Raw genomic sequence first — 18,288 nt, 5'->3', positions numbered from 1 at the left:
TAACAGCAGTCGAATAACGAAACTACAGTGTGAGTAAGTCAAGTAACATAATAAATTCTATAAATAAAGAATAAGTCTCGATAACATTCGCCAAAATCTCAGTCCTCTTCCTCTGAATAATAATAGGATTAAAATCTTATAATAGTTACATTTGGATCACGCTAAAAAAAATTTGTTACAGTAAAACTATCACTTGTAATAAAATAAATATGAATGTTTTTTCTGCCATGTAGGCAAGAAGTATGAAGAAAATAAGTTAGTCAAAGCCTTATTGATGATTTTATTTACAATAACAATTTTAATTACAATAAATAATAACAACAAATCCTGATACATCAGTTAATGATGAGTTATGTCTGTTATAACTCATGCACGAATACGAAGAAATAAAGTGGGACAAACTTTTTTTTTAAAAAAAAGTGCTGTTATTTTGGTTTCCAGAGGCGTAGTTTACACTATGCTCCAAATAATACTTACCGGAAAAGTTATCTATTAAATATGGTGAAAGCATTGTAAAATACCATTACATAGATGAAAAATTATGAGTTTCTTTATGAGTGATCAAAGTAATATCAATTACAGTTTTTATGTTTTTTGCGTACTTAGCCAGAAAGCAAAGAAATTAAAAACTAATAGTGATGAAAACGTTTACAATAGGTCATGAAAAGATTTCATACACTATACATATAAGTTAACAAAATATTATCCGTCGCAAGTTATTCTACAACTCTCTGTGCTCGAGCAAAAGTCAAAAATATTTGCTCTAAAGAAGTATCACTAATAATGTAATCTTCTAAGTTGAATTGTGATTTCATTTCTTCCATAAGTTTAAAAAGTTGACTCAGTCGAACGCTAGGATCAGTCACATGATATTGAAGCATACCCTAAAAAGAAATACATGATGATTAGTTTTTTTTTTAAAAAATGACGGTTTTTATAGTCGGAAAATAGTTGTCAGTTTTTCGTATTAAGATATTGAATTATAATGGGGAGGTGCAATTTCATTTAAGCCTAACTCCAATAAAATAAATTCTTAAAATCTAATAAAACATAAAAAAAACTATAATAAAATCTTTTTTTATTGATGTTCTTCTCTATTCTAGATTATTCCATTTAATGCGAATCAATTTTTTGTTCCAACATTCCTTTATAATTTCAGAATTTTTGTCTTTATTTATTTATTTTTCTATAGTCTAGATCAGTGGTTCCCAACCTGGGGGCGATAGAGCTTCTCGAGGGGGCGATAATCCTTAGGGGGGCGATCAGGGGGCGACGAGTATTCAAAAGATAAAAATTGCTAATAATATTAATGGCAAAAGCTATTTGAGATTGAAATTGAAAATATATATGAAACTTATGGTTCTGGTGTAGAAACAGAATTATGATTGTTAAAAATTTAAAAAAATTCAAGTGCAGGATCGTTTTCGTCATACGTTTTGGTATCGCAAGCGGAATTCTGATAAGTCACTCTATTCCTCTGAGCAATAATACTGTTTCCAGGCGTACTGATGAGATAGCCGCCGACATTGAATCAAAACTCATCAAATTTTTGAAAGAAGGTAAATTTGCGTTGCAGATTGATAAATCAACTGTGATAGATGACAAAGCTGTTTTAGCTTACGTGAGATTCATAAATGAGAGTAAGGAGATTAACGAGGAAATGTTGTTTACAAGAACTTTGAACACAGATACAAAAGGATCGTCGATTTTTAAATTGGTCAAAGATTATTTTGCGGAAAAAGAAATCCCCCTCACAAATGTAAGTGCTTGTGCAACAGATGTTGCTCCAACCATGTCTGGTTGTCATCCTGGGTTTCTGGCACACCTTAAAAAAGAAGTACCGGAGGTCATCACCATTCATCGTCAACATTTAGCTGCAAAAAAGTTGAGTGGTGCTCTGCATGACAACTTACAATTCGATATTTCTGTCATCAATAAAATCGAAGCTAATTCTCTCAATGAGCTTATGTTCTGAGAACTTCGTCATGAAAGTGATGAAGATTTCGAAGACTTGCTCCTACATACAGCTGTGAGATGGCTTTCAAAAGGAAACTGTCTGCGCCGTTTATTCGAATTGTTTGACTCGGTTACTGAGTTTCTCGACACCACTGATCCTGTTTTAAGTGAGAGTTTGAAGCAACGCAAGTTGAAAACTGCGTACCTCACGCATATTTTTGAAAAATGTGTACAAAATCAACGTAAAACTTCAAGAAATAAAATGAACATTATCAAGGCTAAGGGAATCATATCATCATTCATCGCCAAGTTTGATATCTACAAGTCAAACATTGGTAGTAAAGAGCTAATGCAACTTCCAACTCTTAAAAAGTGTTCAATGGCAGATATCAAGATCCTCAAAAATAGAATCTTAATTTTTACTGATCACCTTGATCAGTTAAAAACTGATACGGAATCAATATTTAAAGATTTCATGAAATTAGAAATTCTGGACTGGATTTTCGATCCGTTCTCTTTTTAAATTGTGGATAAGCTCACTTTCTCTTTACAGACTGAGTTTTTAGATTTGAAGTATGACTGTGAGGCTAAAGTCGTCTTTAAAAAATACGGTTACGAGTTAGCTTGGGTAAAGCTTATGGACACTTATCCACAATAGTGGAAACAAACTGAGCTGCTTCTCATCTCGTTCCCGTCAACTTATTTAGTGGAGAGAGGATTTAGTTCTGTCTTCCAGCTGCTCACAAAGCAAAAAGATAGGTTGGACATTTGCTTCAAAGGAGACCCGCGTTTAAATCTGACGAGCATAAAACCTGACATTCAAGCTTTAACTTGAAATACATCAAGCACAGGGCAGTCGTTGAAGTGATAAAAATGTACTTTCTCACTCTTCATTTTTTTCTCAAATTTTAGTTGTTAACGTTTTAACTTTTTCTTGATTACATTAAAATATGAATTTAAAGAAATGTACTTCTGTTTTGATTATTCTGTTTCAAATATCATTTCTTTTTGGGAAAAAAAAGATGCACAATTTTTTTTAATTAATAAAAATGACAGGATAAATGTGCCTCCTTATTTGCATTACAATTTAAATTAAAATCAAATAACATAGCATATTTTCATTGTTTGGTTGCTCACAAGCAACAATGAATGGTTTTTTGAGAAAAAAGAGAAAGGGGTGATATGTGTCAGCCATCCCCAAGAGGGGGGCGATGGTCCACAAAAGGTTGGGAGCCACTGGTCTAGATTATTCTGTTCCACGTAAACTAATTTTTTATTTCAATTTTCTCTTATAATTAATAAAGTTTTACACATAAAAATCAAGACATACAAACTAACAAGAAAGCAAAGTGTCACAAATTTTAGCGATAAATTTTGGTACATATTACCTATCATAGATTTTTGATTTGTAAAAAAAGTTTTACAAATCAATTTTTTAAAATTTTCGCTGATAAAATTTCGTAATTTAAACAGAAATTTTTACTGAAATTATTTTAAATATATTCAATCTCTGAATTGCTACAAACTTAGAGTTAAATTATTTACGGTGCCGTTAAATTCAGTTAGTGTACAATAAAATGTACCAAGTTAATTTTTTTTTTCATGCATGCAGCTAGATTTTCAGCAGGTGATTAATAAGTAATACTAGAAGTGTCCCGTTCTACAGAACTTGTAAACTATGTTAAGTTTCAAAAGGAGAAATTAAATAACAGTACTGACCACGGTATAAACGACTTTATATGAATTGCGTATGCAAAGCTGTGATAAGAAAAATTAGCAGAACTTTGAAACTAGTAAAACTTTAGTACTTTGAAGAAATATTTCAGAGTAAGTGTAAATTATATAAATAAATATTAGAAATACTTAAAAATCTTCATGCTTCAAATATCAATTATTTTTTAATTTTTCGTTATAGCAATATAAAGCAGAACATTTTTTTAGTTCGTCTTAAAGAGAATATTAATTCCTTTCTTGTTAGATGTCTTAAGGCATACTTATAGCGTGTAAAAAAATGGTCACTAAAAAGTTTTATCCAAAATTCATTATTTGGCAAATTTAAATTACTTTTCCTAATACTTGATTTTAAATAAAATCATTGAAACAAAAGATTTAATTTTTAAAAATGAGCCTTATAACTCATTAAACTTTCTTATTTAAAAAATATAGGTTGAACATTTTAACGTTCTCGCTGTACAACATCAATAATTTAGGTATCTAAGCAATTAAATTTACCTGCAGAGAACAAAATGTTTGCCTGCTTTAAATCTATGCCGATCGAAAGTTGAGCTCAATAACCAATGCAGTTTTCAGTTCCTCAATCTGAATTACTGTAGTACTTAGTCTATTGTCTTTATTAAAATTTAGAATCTTTTAATGGAGACTACTTGTGTTGAATGAATGAAAGATGTTTTTCAACTAATATATGGTTTTTGTTACATAATTACAACTAAAACCCATATAAAGTTACAATGTAATCAAATCACTCCACATCAAAGTACCGGCATTTTGGGTGCATCATCCGTAAAATCCATTTTTACCGTAAAATATTGTACCGCAAATTTTACAGTATTATTTATTTAATTGTGTTATTCAGGTATTTTTTGGTAATTATTACAGTAAAAATTGTGGCATATCAGATTTTTTTTTCCGTAACATCTTCTGATTAAAATAGATTTCACAATAAAAAGTATCGGAAATCTGAGTACTTTTACCGGCACTTTTAACATTAATTTGATCCGAAATTTTTTGAAGTGTATGTAATGTAAAAAAATATCTTTTTTAAGCCAATAAAATTAAGATTATTCACATTCATAAAAATGAATCGTGTGACTGGTTACACTAAAAACACAACTATTTAAAGAAATAACTTAAGTGATTTGTTGCTCCAAAATGAATAATATTCAACTTTAAGATATTCAAATTTCTTAAATTTAACTTACTTGGTGATCATCTTTTAATTCAGCACCTCTTAATCTGTTTCCAATAAATACTTTGATTGCAGAGACACTTTCAGGATTCTCTGAGGTTTCTTTTCGCATTTTGATTATTAATGTATATCCCTGGCCGAATTTCGCTTTCAGCTGCTGAATCGAACCCAGACATCGGAATCGACCATTGACCATGATTGCCAGCCTGCTGCACAAAGCTTCACTCTCTTCCATACTATGACAAAAAGTAATAATAAACTATAATTTTATCACCTTTCTAAAGTTAAAATCCAAAATTTCATCATAACAAATCGCTCATGAGCTGCAAAAACGGCACGACTCAAAAATTGAACTTTTGAGATAAGTGGGTTTAAAGTTTTCATTGCTAAGCAAGCAAAATGCTTAAGAAATGCTTTCGTTTGCTTAAACGAAGATTACCTTAAAGTTTAATTATAAGTTGTGCAAGTATTGCTGCTCAGAATGTGCATTTTTATATTTTCACCTGTTCTTAGTACAAAACGCGTGTTTTTTTAGTTGTGCCACTATCGCAGCCCGTGAGCGAAATGCTATACTATTTTTTTCATTCAAATACTATTTTTTTTCATGGAGTGTTTTTCTGCAATATTACATTATCATTTGCAATATAAATTGCATGAAATTTTTTAATCATTTGCTTCCATTTCCTACTTTTTTTTTCAATTTATTAATTTAATATAAGTGGTATTTTGCTTATCTTTAACTCCTCTGAGTTTTTAAGATTTGTAGTCTAAGTTTGCAAATTCATTTCTATTATAATAATTTGCTTCCATATCAGCTTTGATATTTTCGTTTATGCTACTTATGGCAACTAACTCTAACTTCACAGTAATTAAACTAATTACATAAAAGTTCTCGCCAAAAAGGATCTCCATGAGACATCGAAAATTTAGATTTATGTCAAATGGATTCTAATGTATGATGTTAATTAGCGTATGATTTTCCATTTAGCGGAATTGCTTTTGTCTCGAACTCTCGCACACAGTTCCCTATTATTTTTCTATAGAATCTCATTTGCAAAAAAAATTTTGCTTGCTTTTTTCGCGTCTCTCTCTACTTTTATTATAAGACTTTTTTTCTTAAATTCTCGTAATTGCCTAACAATTTAACTAGACTATTGTTACATTAAAGAGTTATTCACAGGCGTTCTAAGGAAAGTCTTAAAGAGTTATTTACAAGAACTTTAGCAATCATCATAAGGATGGTAGTTCAAACACCTATACCTGTGGTTGTCGTAGGCCATTAAGGCAAGGAATGCGATTGCCCTTTTTTTCCAGTGGCGCCACCTATGGCCAAGACTTTGGCGTCTGCCACATCCATACGTCACACCCGTTTATAGGACGGACCTATTCATACATCCATTCATTTATTCTTTCATCAACAGATCGTAATTTTGACCTGAACCAGAGAACTATTAATCTCTAATTCTGTACTCCCAGAAGTATGATTTCTTCTGGAGACATGGAGGATTTTGTGACCTGGCAGATTTAACGAGCACCCGTCAACATTTACTACGCAAGGAGTCTTTGGCCGGCTGGATTCGAACTACCGTTTTCGCGAACGTGAGTCCAGCATTCTGCTGACCACGTTATCCCGGCCACAGCGGTAAATCAATGAACGAAATGGATAATTATTTTTTAATTCCTTATTCCCGCTATTAGACTAGTCCCGTTTTGGAATAGTTCAAAAGAAATTTTTTAACCATCGCTGAACAGCTGACCCAATTTTATGGGTTTACGACTACTAATGTTCAACTCCGTAGTCTTGTAATTTTGAACCCAATCCAGAAGACAAGGGAACTCCTGGATCAAGCACTGGAAGAAATTTGCCTTCGTGAAGGACTTTTTGATGGAGTTAACCCGCACTTGCGTTACATGGAGAGGAAGTCCACGAGAACCTCACACGATTACTCTAACCCATGATCCGTCTACCACTGAGGACATTTCACGTCAGCACTGTGGTCAGTGCAAGCCGGATGCGGAATTCGTATCGACTGGGATTTGAACCCGGTTCACCTCGTTGGAAGGCGAGCGCTCAATCCCCTGAGCCATCGCTGCTCTGTTCTGAATGTTCTATGTTCGAAATGTATTCTGAATCAATGAATAGAATGGATAATTATTTTTTTATTTTCTTATTCCCGCTATAAGACTAGTTCCGTTTTCGGGTAGTTCAAAAAAAATTTATAACCAGAAGACAAGGGAATTTCTGGATCGAGTATTGGGAGAAATTTGACTCTTTGGAGGACTTTTTGATGGAGTTAACCCGCACTTGCGTTATATGGAGAGGAAGTCCAAGAGAACCTCCCACGGTTTACCTGACGGCAAGGGGACTCATGATCCGTCTACCACTGAGGACATTTCACGTCAGCACTGTGGTCAGTGTAAGCCGGATGCGGAATTCGTATCGACTGGGATTTGAACCCGGTTCGCCTCATTGGAAGGCGAACGCTCTATCCCCTGAGCCAATCGCGCTCTGTTCTGAATGTTCTATGTTCGAAAAGTATTTTTCTAAATCAATGAATAGAATGGATAATTATATTTTAATTCCTTATTCCTGCTATAAGACTAGTCCCGTTTTGGGGTTGTTCAAAAAAAATTGAGATTTTGAGACAATAATTTAATTTTTAAACTAAAATGAAATGAGGTGTTAAAGACCTACCTGTGTGTTGTGAGTATAACTGCCGCTTTCGTGAAACTTCTAGCTTGTGCTAATATGTTCCAAATTTTTCTTCGAGAAACAGGGTCTACTCCGGCTGTTGGCTCATCCAATAAAATCAAAGGTGGTGATCCAATTAGTGCGATTCCAACTGAAAGTTTTCTTTTGTTTCCACCACTAAAATAACGAAAGAAAGGTAATTATTTTAAAACAGAACTACTACTCGATATGTGAAAACTAAATTGTAATTTTTGAAACATGTCTTTTAAAAATTGAAATTAGCACTTTTTTTCTTTACTTTTACTTTTTTATTTTCAGCAAATTTTGCTTTCAATTTTTTCTGTGAATTAGAAAACATAGTTAATTTCAAAAATTAAAAAAAAAATTTGCAATATCATTCTTTTTTACGGCATTTAACATATTTTATTTCATTTTTTTGCATAAACTTGTCATTATACAACACTCATCCCTCAAATTTCTAATGATTTCAATTTCCTATTTCTAGTGGTAGCACTTTTTTTACAAATTAGAGCGGAAAAAATTATTATTTCTGAATAATATTTTTTTAGTTCAAAATACTTTTATCTCATGAGTAAGCACATAAAAAATAATTTGATGCATATAGTTTCAAACTTAATTTCCATATTTTATTTTTTCCTGTTACAACTAAAAGTTTTGACTCAAACAAATTTTAGATTGTGAACATCTAAATAAAAATTTTATGATACATAAAGCTAATAATTATATCTTAACAGCCACTTTGCAGTCTTTTTTAGCTGTCACTTCTATTTAGAACAATGAAAAAAATATATTCATGCATTTGTTAGTGACGTGAACACGCAAATTACAGTCCAGTAACAAATTATGGTTTAAGCTATGTTCCTACCTGTAAAAACTGGTTTGTTTATCTGCGTGATCTGATAGATCAGTCATTCTGATGAGTTTATTAACTGTGTCCGTCAGTGCTTCTCCTGTAAGTCCTCTCAATCTACCGTAGAGTATTAAAGTTTCTCTTCCAGTTAAGCGATCAATCAAGGCATCGAATTGAGGACAATACCCAAGGAATGATTGAAACTATAAAGATCAAAAATATAAAAGAGTTATTACAGTTGTATCAAACAATAAATAGATTTTATGTTTTATTTTATTTTCTTAAATATCTATATAAAAAAAAAATAATGTAGTGTGTCTACCACAACAACTGTATACAATTACAATTCACCTGTATATAAGACATGTTAACTCGATTCTATGGTGAGGTACCTTTTCATAGATAAAGGTTGACATGGTTGTTTTTACTCACTATCTCCACATTGGTGACCCGGACGTGGTGTGAACACGCTTACCATAGCAGAAACGCCCACTACGGTTTGAGCACGTCTACTTCGATGGATGATCTACAGTGAACAGTTGACTTGCTACTTGTAACTGCGGCATTGTCCTCCTCACGCTGTTGCTTCTCAGTCTCTATCACGTACAACGTATACACTCTACTGCTAAAGGCAGCATAGAGGGGACCAGGACCGTGAACTTAATACGGCTCTTACAATCAGAACTCAAAAAGTACGGTGATCTTAATACAACTCTCTCGGCTTCTCACAAAATCGTAATGAATCAACTAGTGGTATTCGTTCGTCGAATTCTATCACAGCTATAATTCTGGTGGGGGAGTACTGTAGTGTGTCTACCACTACAAATATATACAATTACAATTCACTAGTACGTAAGACATGTTAACTCGATTTTATGGTCGGGTACCTTTTCATAGATGAAGGTTGACATTGTCTATAACTACTATCTTCACAAATAAATATAAAACTAATGAATATAAAGTAAAATAAGGAAAAGTATAGAGTTAAATAAAAAACATTAAAGTATATAATTTGACTTGTTTGTTTTGTTTTTTTTTTAATTTTTATTGTTTCAAAGATATTTTGTATTGTAAGTATTATTATTTTATACATCAGTAAATTTAAAAAAGCTAATAAATTGTCGGATGCAATCATATTCATTTAATTTAAGAAAATCTTTAAAGAATACATTTTTAACTTCATTTCATCACTACCATAAATCATTTCATGAAAAAAAAACTATTAATGGTAAAAGTGTAGCTATTAACAGTCCTAATCATTGATTGCATCGCCCAGATTTAACGGAGGAAAAAATCCGAAGTCAACGATCAAGAAAAATATGAACTTGGGTAAGGCTTTTTGATAGTAGAAACAATACTTCTAAATTAATAGTTTATCTCACAGTTCCTGATTTCTTTTTCTTTTAAGAACCTTAGTCATGAATAATTTTTACGTAAAAATTCTTTTTCTTTCTTAGTTGCAACTCTCAAATAACAGACCCTTAAAAATTCAAAGATCCGATTTATTTTAATTTAATCAGGATATAGATTCCTTCAGACTCCTTCTTTGGTTTTTGAGAGATCACTTCTAGTACTTGTACGAACATGTAAGGCTTTGTTCAGACATTTACTTTGTTTTCTGAAATTGTAAGTCACTTAAAGTTATAATTTTGTTTTACTCGAGTAATAACTAAAGGTGAGCCAAATAAAGCATTTTTGATTAAAATATTTCGATAGACTTTCTTTACACAATGTTTTCTTCTCCTGAGTGAATACGTACAGAGTTCCATACCACCAGCCATTTACCTAATTATGTTAGAATTATTTTCAATAAATGTCATTAGAAATAATAAACAATTTATTTATAGTGAGAGAAAATTTATAAAAAACAAACATTTCCCTATAGGGATGGATCAATTAGTACAAAAGCGAGATTAAAAGAATCATAAAAAATATCAATTTATTCACCAGATAAACCATTCATGTGATCTGATTAATTTTAATTAAGATTCATAAAGAGTGTAACAAAGTTCTGCCAGTGAATATAGTTTTTATAACAATTTCATTTTTTTTATCTAAATATAAATTTACATTGATGGTGATTTCCGGAAGATTGTTAAATGATTAAGGAACATAATGTACAGGGTTATTCATAATTCCCTCCGCCTGTAAACGCCATTTTTCTTTACTACAACTGGTTTTAGTGGTACTGCCATCTACCGGCAACTGCTTAAATTAAAACTAGAATACTTTCGGAATAATTTCATATGTTCTTTTTTGCATATTCGTATTCGTTTGTTTACTATAACGCTTCGAAACCCCGGAGGGAATTAAGAATAACCCTATATATTCGAAACGCAAAATAGTATAACTTTCAATAGTTTACACATAAATGTATTAGCTTTAACAACTGGAATTACGGCAAAATATTATCGAAAGATTTTTCTCTTTCGTTTTTTTTTTTTTTTTAATTTTTTTTCTTTTTCATATTCTGACGACATTTTTTTTCTTTTTTTTTTAAGGATTTATGCAAAAAAGGCAAAAAAAATATCTCATCTCCAAAAAAAAATTTTGAAATAGTTTTGTTATTAGTAGAAAACCTAGTGATCTTCGTGCTGTGGAAAACGTTTTAGAATAGTATCATTGATAAAAACATTTTCCTTTTCATACATTTATTAATTTTTATTGCAAAAAAAAACTATTTCTGATTGAAGTGGTTTGATGTTTCTAATAGTTTTAAAAGAAAAGTACAAAAGATATTTAATGTTTCATTTAGCAAGTTGACAATTACGGAAATAATGAAAATTTAAAATAGTTACTTCAACTCAAAAAGTTTTATTTTTTTAAAGTTGCCATATTTTAGATTTCCTACCTAAAATAAAAATGATGTCTTCATTAATGATTTCCAAAAACGTGCAATTTCTTAAAAGCCTAGCTCTTCAAAAAATTATTTAGTATCATTTTATGTGTAGTGTTTTTTCTGAGGTTTTCACATGAAAGATTAATTTTAATATTAAACGAATTTAAAAAGACCAAAATAGAAACTTGCCTTTTGCGTATCAGCCAATAAAGATGTGTGAATAGTTAGAGCATTGCCACTGGTAGGATTGCAATCACCCGTCAACATCCTGAATGTGGTAGTTTTTCCCGCACCATTCACACCAAGTAGACCGAAACATTCTTCTTGATGAATTCCCAAACTCAATCTTTCAACAGCATAGAAATTTCTAAATACTTTTGAAAGATCCATTGTGACCAATGCTTCTGTACCAATGCTACCATGAGTGCTGATCAGATTATGAACTCGATTTTCTTCCTCAATAACGCCACTGTCATCGATGGAATCAGACTGGAATACTTGACCAGCCGTTTTCCTCCTCAGATTCATTGTGATGTGCCGCCAGAATTTTTGGAATAAATTATTTTGTATCACCAACAAGAGTGTGAAATATAGGAGGCCATCGATCACTAGGAACGTTACATCCCGTCCAATTGCCTGTCTGTCCCAAACTAGGTATGAAGTTTGGTTTAAGCAATCACTGCCGCATATTTCTATAAGGACAGAAAAATATATCGTTATAATTTATTAATACATTTGTGCTTGGCAAATAAATAACAGAACACTGAAGTGCAATTCGAACAACAGCGTAAATGCTTCACTATTGATTCCAAGAAAAGTTGGCTTGACAACTATTTTTCTTCTATTGCTAATGATATGAAAGATTAAATGGAATTTCTAAAAACAGATAAAACAAAATGTATTTTTAAAAAAAAAAATTGCAATATGTAGTTTACTATACAAAGATGCCAAATATATAAAATATTTGATTTTTTTTGTCTCTTACTTTGACTTTTCAATTGCTCTTCAGAATAGTGATAGCTTAATTATAAGAATTAGTTTTTCAGAAACAAAACAGTTCCAACTGTTATAATATGATAATTGCGTAGATATTAATATATGTACCTGAAATCAAATCTCGCTGTTTCTTAAATGTAAAATAGTATCTAGCAGAAAAAACTATCCATTTTGTGTAAACAAGTATTTGCTACTACTTTTTTCATGCAGGTACTTTTCCAACATAGGCTACTTTTTGTGACTGTGAATTAACGGGTAAAGTATTTTTAATTGAAGAATATAAAATTAAAATTGTTATTAGAAATGAAAGTAAAAGGTTACAAATACCATGGGTTTTATTTTTGTCCTACAATAAAGATTGCATGTAATATGTATCCAAAAAATAGAGAGTAGTTATAACTTATTTATTGAAATTTATTTATATATTTTTGCAATATTTAAGAACGATATATTCACGAGAAAAATCGAAACGTGAATGAGTTTTTGTTTATTCCAAGACCAAAATAAATACATTATCCCTTTGACACAGAATTTTTATCAAGTAAATTTTTCATGCTTTTTTTTATTATTTTGTATCTATTTAGGTCAGTATAAGTGAAAAATATCATCTTCAGCATTTTAATAATTTTTGGTTAGGAAATGCAGCATTGAAAACCGTGTCTTTTTCTGCGTTAACAACAAAATTTTTCTCACGCGGCTCATTTTCAAGTGATAATTTTTTTTTTCAAATTTGCACTTATTTTCAGTTATTTAGATCTAAGACAAACAGTTATTCACCATTAAAATTTCTTTAATTTACAAAATGGATTATTTAAAAAAATTTGAAAATGACAGAAAAAAAATACAAACTACATTTTTTGGATTTTCTGTTATACTATAATATAATTCCGATAATATAAAGATTTTTTAGTTACTATTAGACAGTTTTATATAATTAAAATATGTCAAAATACATTTTTACTTGTAATTAGAGCTTTAAAAAATAAATAAAAGAATCACTGGAGTCTCATCTGTGTCAAAGGGTTAATGAAGCAAAACCACAGCTGAATGATGAGATTATTTTTGCTTCAATATTTCATACACAAAAGATTTTATTAATACGACGCTTTGAGCACACGCTGTTTTGCATGAATGAATTCGTAATTAACGTATATTGACACTAAATGGTTATGACATATTTCTTAGCAATGATTTGGAGATGACATTTTTATGATTATGAATAGATTGAAATTAATTGAAGCAAAAGTGTCTAATACACGTTTTGTGAATAAAGCTTTAAGAAAGTCTGAAGGAACAAATAGCTTTTCAGCTTTTATGCTAGGATCGAAAGCTTATATTATCCCTAAGATAGCTTACATTCTTTTTAGTAGATAATTTCTCAAAAGTGTGAATTTTAATATTAGGGCTGGTATACACCAGTGGTTAGAAAAGTGGACTCCAGTCCAAAGGAGCTGGGCTTTGATCCTTGACTAAGACCCACAGAGTACAAGGGATATACGAGCTCATGAAATCTCTGGAATCAAAAGTCCTGTGGTCGGCTGCTTAACAGCACCTTGGGTACAAGGATTTGAAGAAAATCCTTCCTCTTCAGAACTGTGTCTAAATTGAGGAAGTGGCCTCACGAATGAGTGGTGCTGCCATCTATTCATGCAGCTCTGAACTAAGATGTACTTTCATCTTTGCGGTGCTTTTGTCAAATGAAAGACGCACATTCCTAGATTAATTCACAAAACTACCAATGGCTTATTCACGTGCTATTATAAACGTCAACATAATATAAATATAAAGTCTAAATACTAAGTAAATGGATTATAATTACTTTTGCAGCATTTAAATAAAGCGTTTTCTGGCCCTATGTTATCTGCGTTGCAGTTGTAATCAAGGTCTTCTGGTGATATTCCTTCACAAAATGCGTTTTTGAATGCAATGTTAAACAAATTGGTGATGCTAGATGCTAAGGAATAAAATGGGAATATTCTAGCGATCCAAATAAATATGCCAACAATATCTTGTGTTGATCCTGTCGTGATTCCGTATACAGCAGATAAAATAGATGATAAGGCAACACCTAAAATAATTTATTGTTAAATGCATCAATAAAGAAATGATAAAGACAATTTATTTCAACAACATCTATCTGCATCAATTTAACTTAAAGTAGGACTACAAGCAAGATTCAAAGATTATTTGCTACAGCTGATGTTCTCTTTTGTACTCTATGTGGGTTTTTTCTTTTTTTTCTGTGCCATTTTTGTCTGCAGATGTCTTTTAATCTGTGCTATAAAAATGAAATAAAAATATCGATAATGTGATTTACAGACAAACCATCCAAGGCGAATTAGTGTATAGTGTTCGCGCATGTGCGACTGCCGCGCCACCCTTTTTTTGTGAAAGATTTATATATACCTTGAGAACTTCATAAATGGCGGACGTAGTCCGTGTGTCTTGAAAAATAAAGTACTACAGTCCATTGAAGACCAGTGTTCTTCTTATTTACGAAATAAACTTAGAGCTATCGACTAGAGTGACCACAAACATGTGGTCCAGTCACCCGGAAGCGAATTAGTGATTTGTGGAGATCATTTACAGTAAATAGAGAAACAAAACTGTGTGTACAATGCTCGTGTTATTTAACAATGGAATTTATATTAGTGAGTGACAATAAAAAAGAAGCCGAAATTCTGAGGTAAGAGCAATTTCCCTTGTTTCATTCATTGTGCAAAATTTACTTTGAGTTATTCAGTTTGTCTATTTACATTGAGTTATTTTAGTGTGTTTAAAAAATGTCCCTTAATAAACTAAAAAAAGACAAATTAAAAGTCGTCGCGGACGAGTTAAGTTTAAAAGTTGAAGAAGGGGCAAGAGTTATTGATATAAAGAAGCTAATTGAAAATAGTGAGATTTATAAAAACGATAGTGATTTCGTTCAGAGTTTGATTGATAATATTCTTGAGGAAAAGAAAAACAATTATGAGTTAGAAAAAACTAAATTAGCTCAGTTAGAGAAAGATAACCAAACAAAACTAGAGTTAGAAAAAATTAAACTCGCTCAGTTAGAGAAAGAAATTGAATTATCTAATGCGCGAAAAGAATCGCACAATTCTTCGAAATCGGAAACTATTAGCGAGCTAGAGCCGCCGCACCGTCTCGAAGATTTAATAAAAAGTATAAAAACCCTTACCATATCCGTTCCCTCTAAACCTGAAGCATTTAATTTGTTTTTCCAATCCCTCGAGAAAGCGTTTAAAACGAAAAATGTGCCCGAAGAATTAAAATCCGAAATACTGCTAAATTTGTTAGGTGAAAAAGCGAAAAATTTAATGATTTATATAAGTGAACAAGAATTAGCAGATTACGATAAACTAAAAGAAATCGTGTTGAAGGAATTTCAACCAACACCTCGAGAATGTATTAACAATTTTAATAAAATGCAAAAAATGCCTCATGAAAGTTATCTTCAGTTTACTTCACGATTGAGTGCAGCATTCGAATACTACTGCCAATTACGCAAGGTTAGCGATTTTAAAACATTATGCGAGTTAATTATTTCTGATAAGATGTTTGGTCTACTTGACCGAGAATTAATGACTCATATTGCAGTAAGGCAGGGAGAATCATTTTTCAAACCACAAGAGCTAGGAAGAGAGTGCGATATTTATCTTTCTTCCAAGGTTAAATCAAAACAAGATACTATAAATTATCATTCCCAAAGGAATCGAGACTTCCGTTCTAATAGAAATATTTCTAATGTGTTTTTATCCGAAATAAATTATCCTAAATGTGTCATTTGTAAATCTAATGAGCATGCCTTGTATATGTGTTCGAAATTTAAAAATATGTCCATTAATGAAAGATTAGAAGTAGTCAAGAGTAACAAATTATGTTTTAAATGCTTATCCGCCAAATGTTCCGTTCAAACGTGCAAATTTAAGGATTGCTTTTGCGGTAAACCTCATAATAAAATGATCCACTTTCCAAGAGTAAACAGAAATAATAAATCACCCGCTATTGTTAACCAAGAATCACAGTTGAGTTTTGAATATTCCATCCCCCCTTCCTCCCAAGACGGCGCCAATGGAAATATGTCTGTAGTCGCCACCAGTTATGAAAAAAATAAATTAAACACAAAAACTGTTCTTTTGAGTACGGCTAAGTGTTTTATTAAGGATAAAAATTCCTTATGGCAGGAAGTTAGGTGCTTGCTAGATTCAGGCTCCCAATCATGTTTGATTAATCGCAATTGTTTACAAAATCTTAATTTGCCTTACGAAAAAATGAACACACAAATTCCTTGTTTGAATGATTCAACGATGAATATAAATAGGTGTGTTAGGACTTCGATTTCAAATAAAGATAAGAGTTTTGAAAAGGAATTAACCTTTTTAGTAGTTGAAAAAATAATTGATTTTACGCCGTCGAAATTTCTTAAAGCAGCAGTTAAGGTTCCTGTTAATGTTAGATTAGCTGACGAAACCTTTTTCATTCCTGATAAAATTGACGTATTGTTAGGCGCGGGGATATTCTATGAATTATTACGGTCGGGACAAATATATTTACACGAATCAAAATTAATTCTACAAAATACCGTTTTCGGATACGTAGCGAGTGGTAGTTTAATTGATTCGCGTACAACCAACGTGCATTGCGGATTAATTTTAGAGGATGATTTAAACAAAACATTAAAGAGTTTTTGGGAAGTTGAAAATTTAGACGTAGGGTTAACGAAAAGTAAAGAAACGACCTTTTGCGAGGAACATTTTGAGCAAACACATTTCCGTAATAAAGAAGGTAGATACGTAGTAACTATACCCCTTAAGGAAGAACCCTCGTGTTTAGGCGAGTCAAGGGATATTGCTCTTAAACGGCTGAATTCTCTGTGGTATCGGTTATCAAAGGACCAAGAACATTTGAGACTTTACAAAAACTTTCTTGATGAATACGAGAGGCTTGGTCACATGAGTGAAGTTAAAGATGAAGGAGAACCGGAAAGTTCCTATTATATGCCACACCATGGCGTGTATCGTCCCGAGAAGAGTACTACGAAGCTTCGCGTAGTATTCAACGCTTTTAGCTTGACGCATAATGCTACCTCATTTAACGCTATCCAGTATAATGGTGGGGTGATACAGGAAGACTTATTTAGCTTAATGACTAGCTTTCGAAGGCACACATACGCGTTTCAAGCGGATATAAAGATGATGTACAGAATGATTTTGGTGAACCCTAAACAGCATTGTCTTCAAAGAATCCTTTGGAAGGATCATGCGAATGGCCCAACAAAAGCTTATGAATTGAGAACTATCACGTACGGCACCGTGAGTGCTAGTTTTTTAGCAACAAGGTGTTTGAATCAGCTATCTCTTGACGAGGGGATAAATTTTCCTTTGGCAGCTCCTCTTCTACGTGACAACTTCTATATGGATGATGTGTTGTATTCAGCACCCTCTCTGGATGAAGCGAAGGAAACACGACTGCAACTGATTTCAATTCTCGATAAAGCCGGTATGAGTCTACATAAATGGTCTGCTAGCCATCCGGAACTTTCACCAAGTAAAAACGATTATGACTTTTCGAGCGCCGATGAAACAAAAACTTTAGGAGTCATTTGGCGACCATCAGAGGACTGCTATACCTTCAAAATATCAGTGGATGAGAACAACACTTTTACCAAGCGGTCAGTTCTGTCCACCATTGCAAAACTTTTTGACCCCCTAGGGATAGCCGGCCCTGTAATAGCCAAGGCCAAAATATTTATGCAGAAATTGTGGAAATTGAACTTTGACTGGGGTGATCCACTTCCTGCTGCAGAATCTCAGGAGTGGAGCGAATTTATTTCCACGTTGAAAGATGTGAACAACATTAAGGTTGATAGGTGCATTACAATAGAACAGTCTAAAACAATCGAATTTCATGGATTTGCTGATGCATCGGAGAGTTGCTATGGAGCGGTCGTTTATTGCAAATCTTTCAACTCTGCAGGTGACATAAATGTGAAATTAGTTGCTAGC

General features: G+C 32.2%; 1 protein-coding gene across 3 annotated transcripts in view; it reads right to left on the bottom strand.

The window, feature by feature from the left end:
* Window positions 1–260: 260 nt before the first annotated feature.
* Window positions 261–18,288, bottom strand: part of LOC107446192 (phospholipid-transporting ATPase ABCA3) — a 65,817-nt gene continuing 47,789 nt past the window's right edge. For all 3 annotated transcript variants that reach the window (XM_087157402.1, XM_087157403.1, XM_087157404.1), the window contains 6 exons: window positions 14,100–14,348; window positions 11,474–11,976; window positions 8,461–8,648; window positions 7,578–7,751; window positions 4,896–5,118; window positions 261–884 (listed from right to left, as the gene is read on the bottom strand). In XM_087157402.1, coding sequence (XP_087013528.1) covers window positions 717–884; window positions 4,896–5,118; window positions 7,578–7,751; window positions 8,461–8,648; window positions 11,474–11,976; window positions 14,100–14,348 — 1,505 coding nt within the window. In that variant the 3' untranslated portion in view covers window positions 261–716. The remainder of the gene's footprint in view (window positions 885–4,895; window positions 5,119–7,577; window positions 7,752–8,460; window positions 8,649–11,473; window positions 11,977–14,099; window positions 14,349–18,288) is intronic.

Source organism: Parasteatoda tepidariorum, chromosome 2, assembly GCF_982258835.1.
Source record: "Parasteatoda tepidariorum strain Cologne lab strain chromosome 2, Ptep-v5.0, whole genome shotgun sequence".
NCBI classification, from domain to species: Eukaryota; Metazoa; Arthropoda; class Arachnida; order Araneae; family Theridiidae; genus Parasteatoda; species Parasteatoda tepidariorum.
The sequence above is the reverse complement of the archived record's forward strand: the minus strand, read 5'-3'. Positions and strand labels throughout refer to the sequence as shown.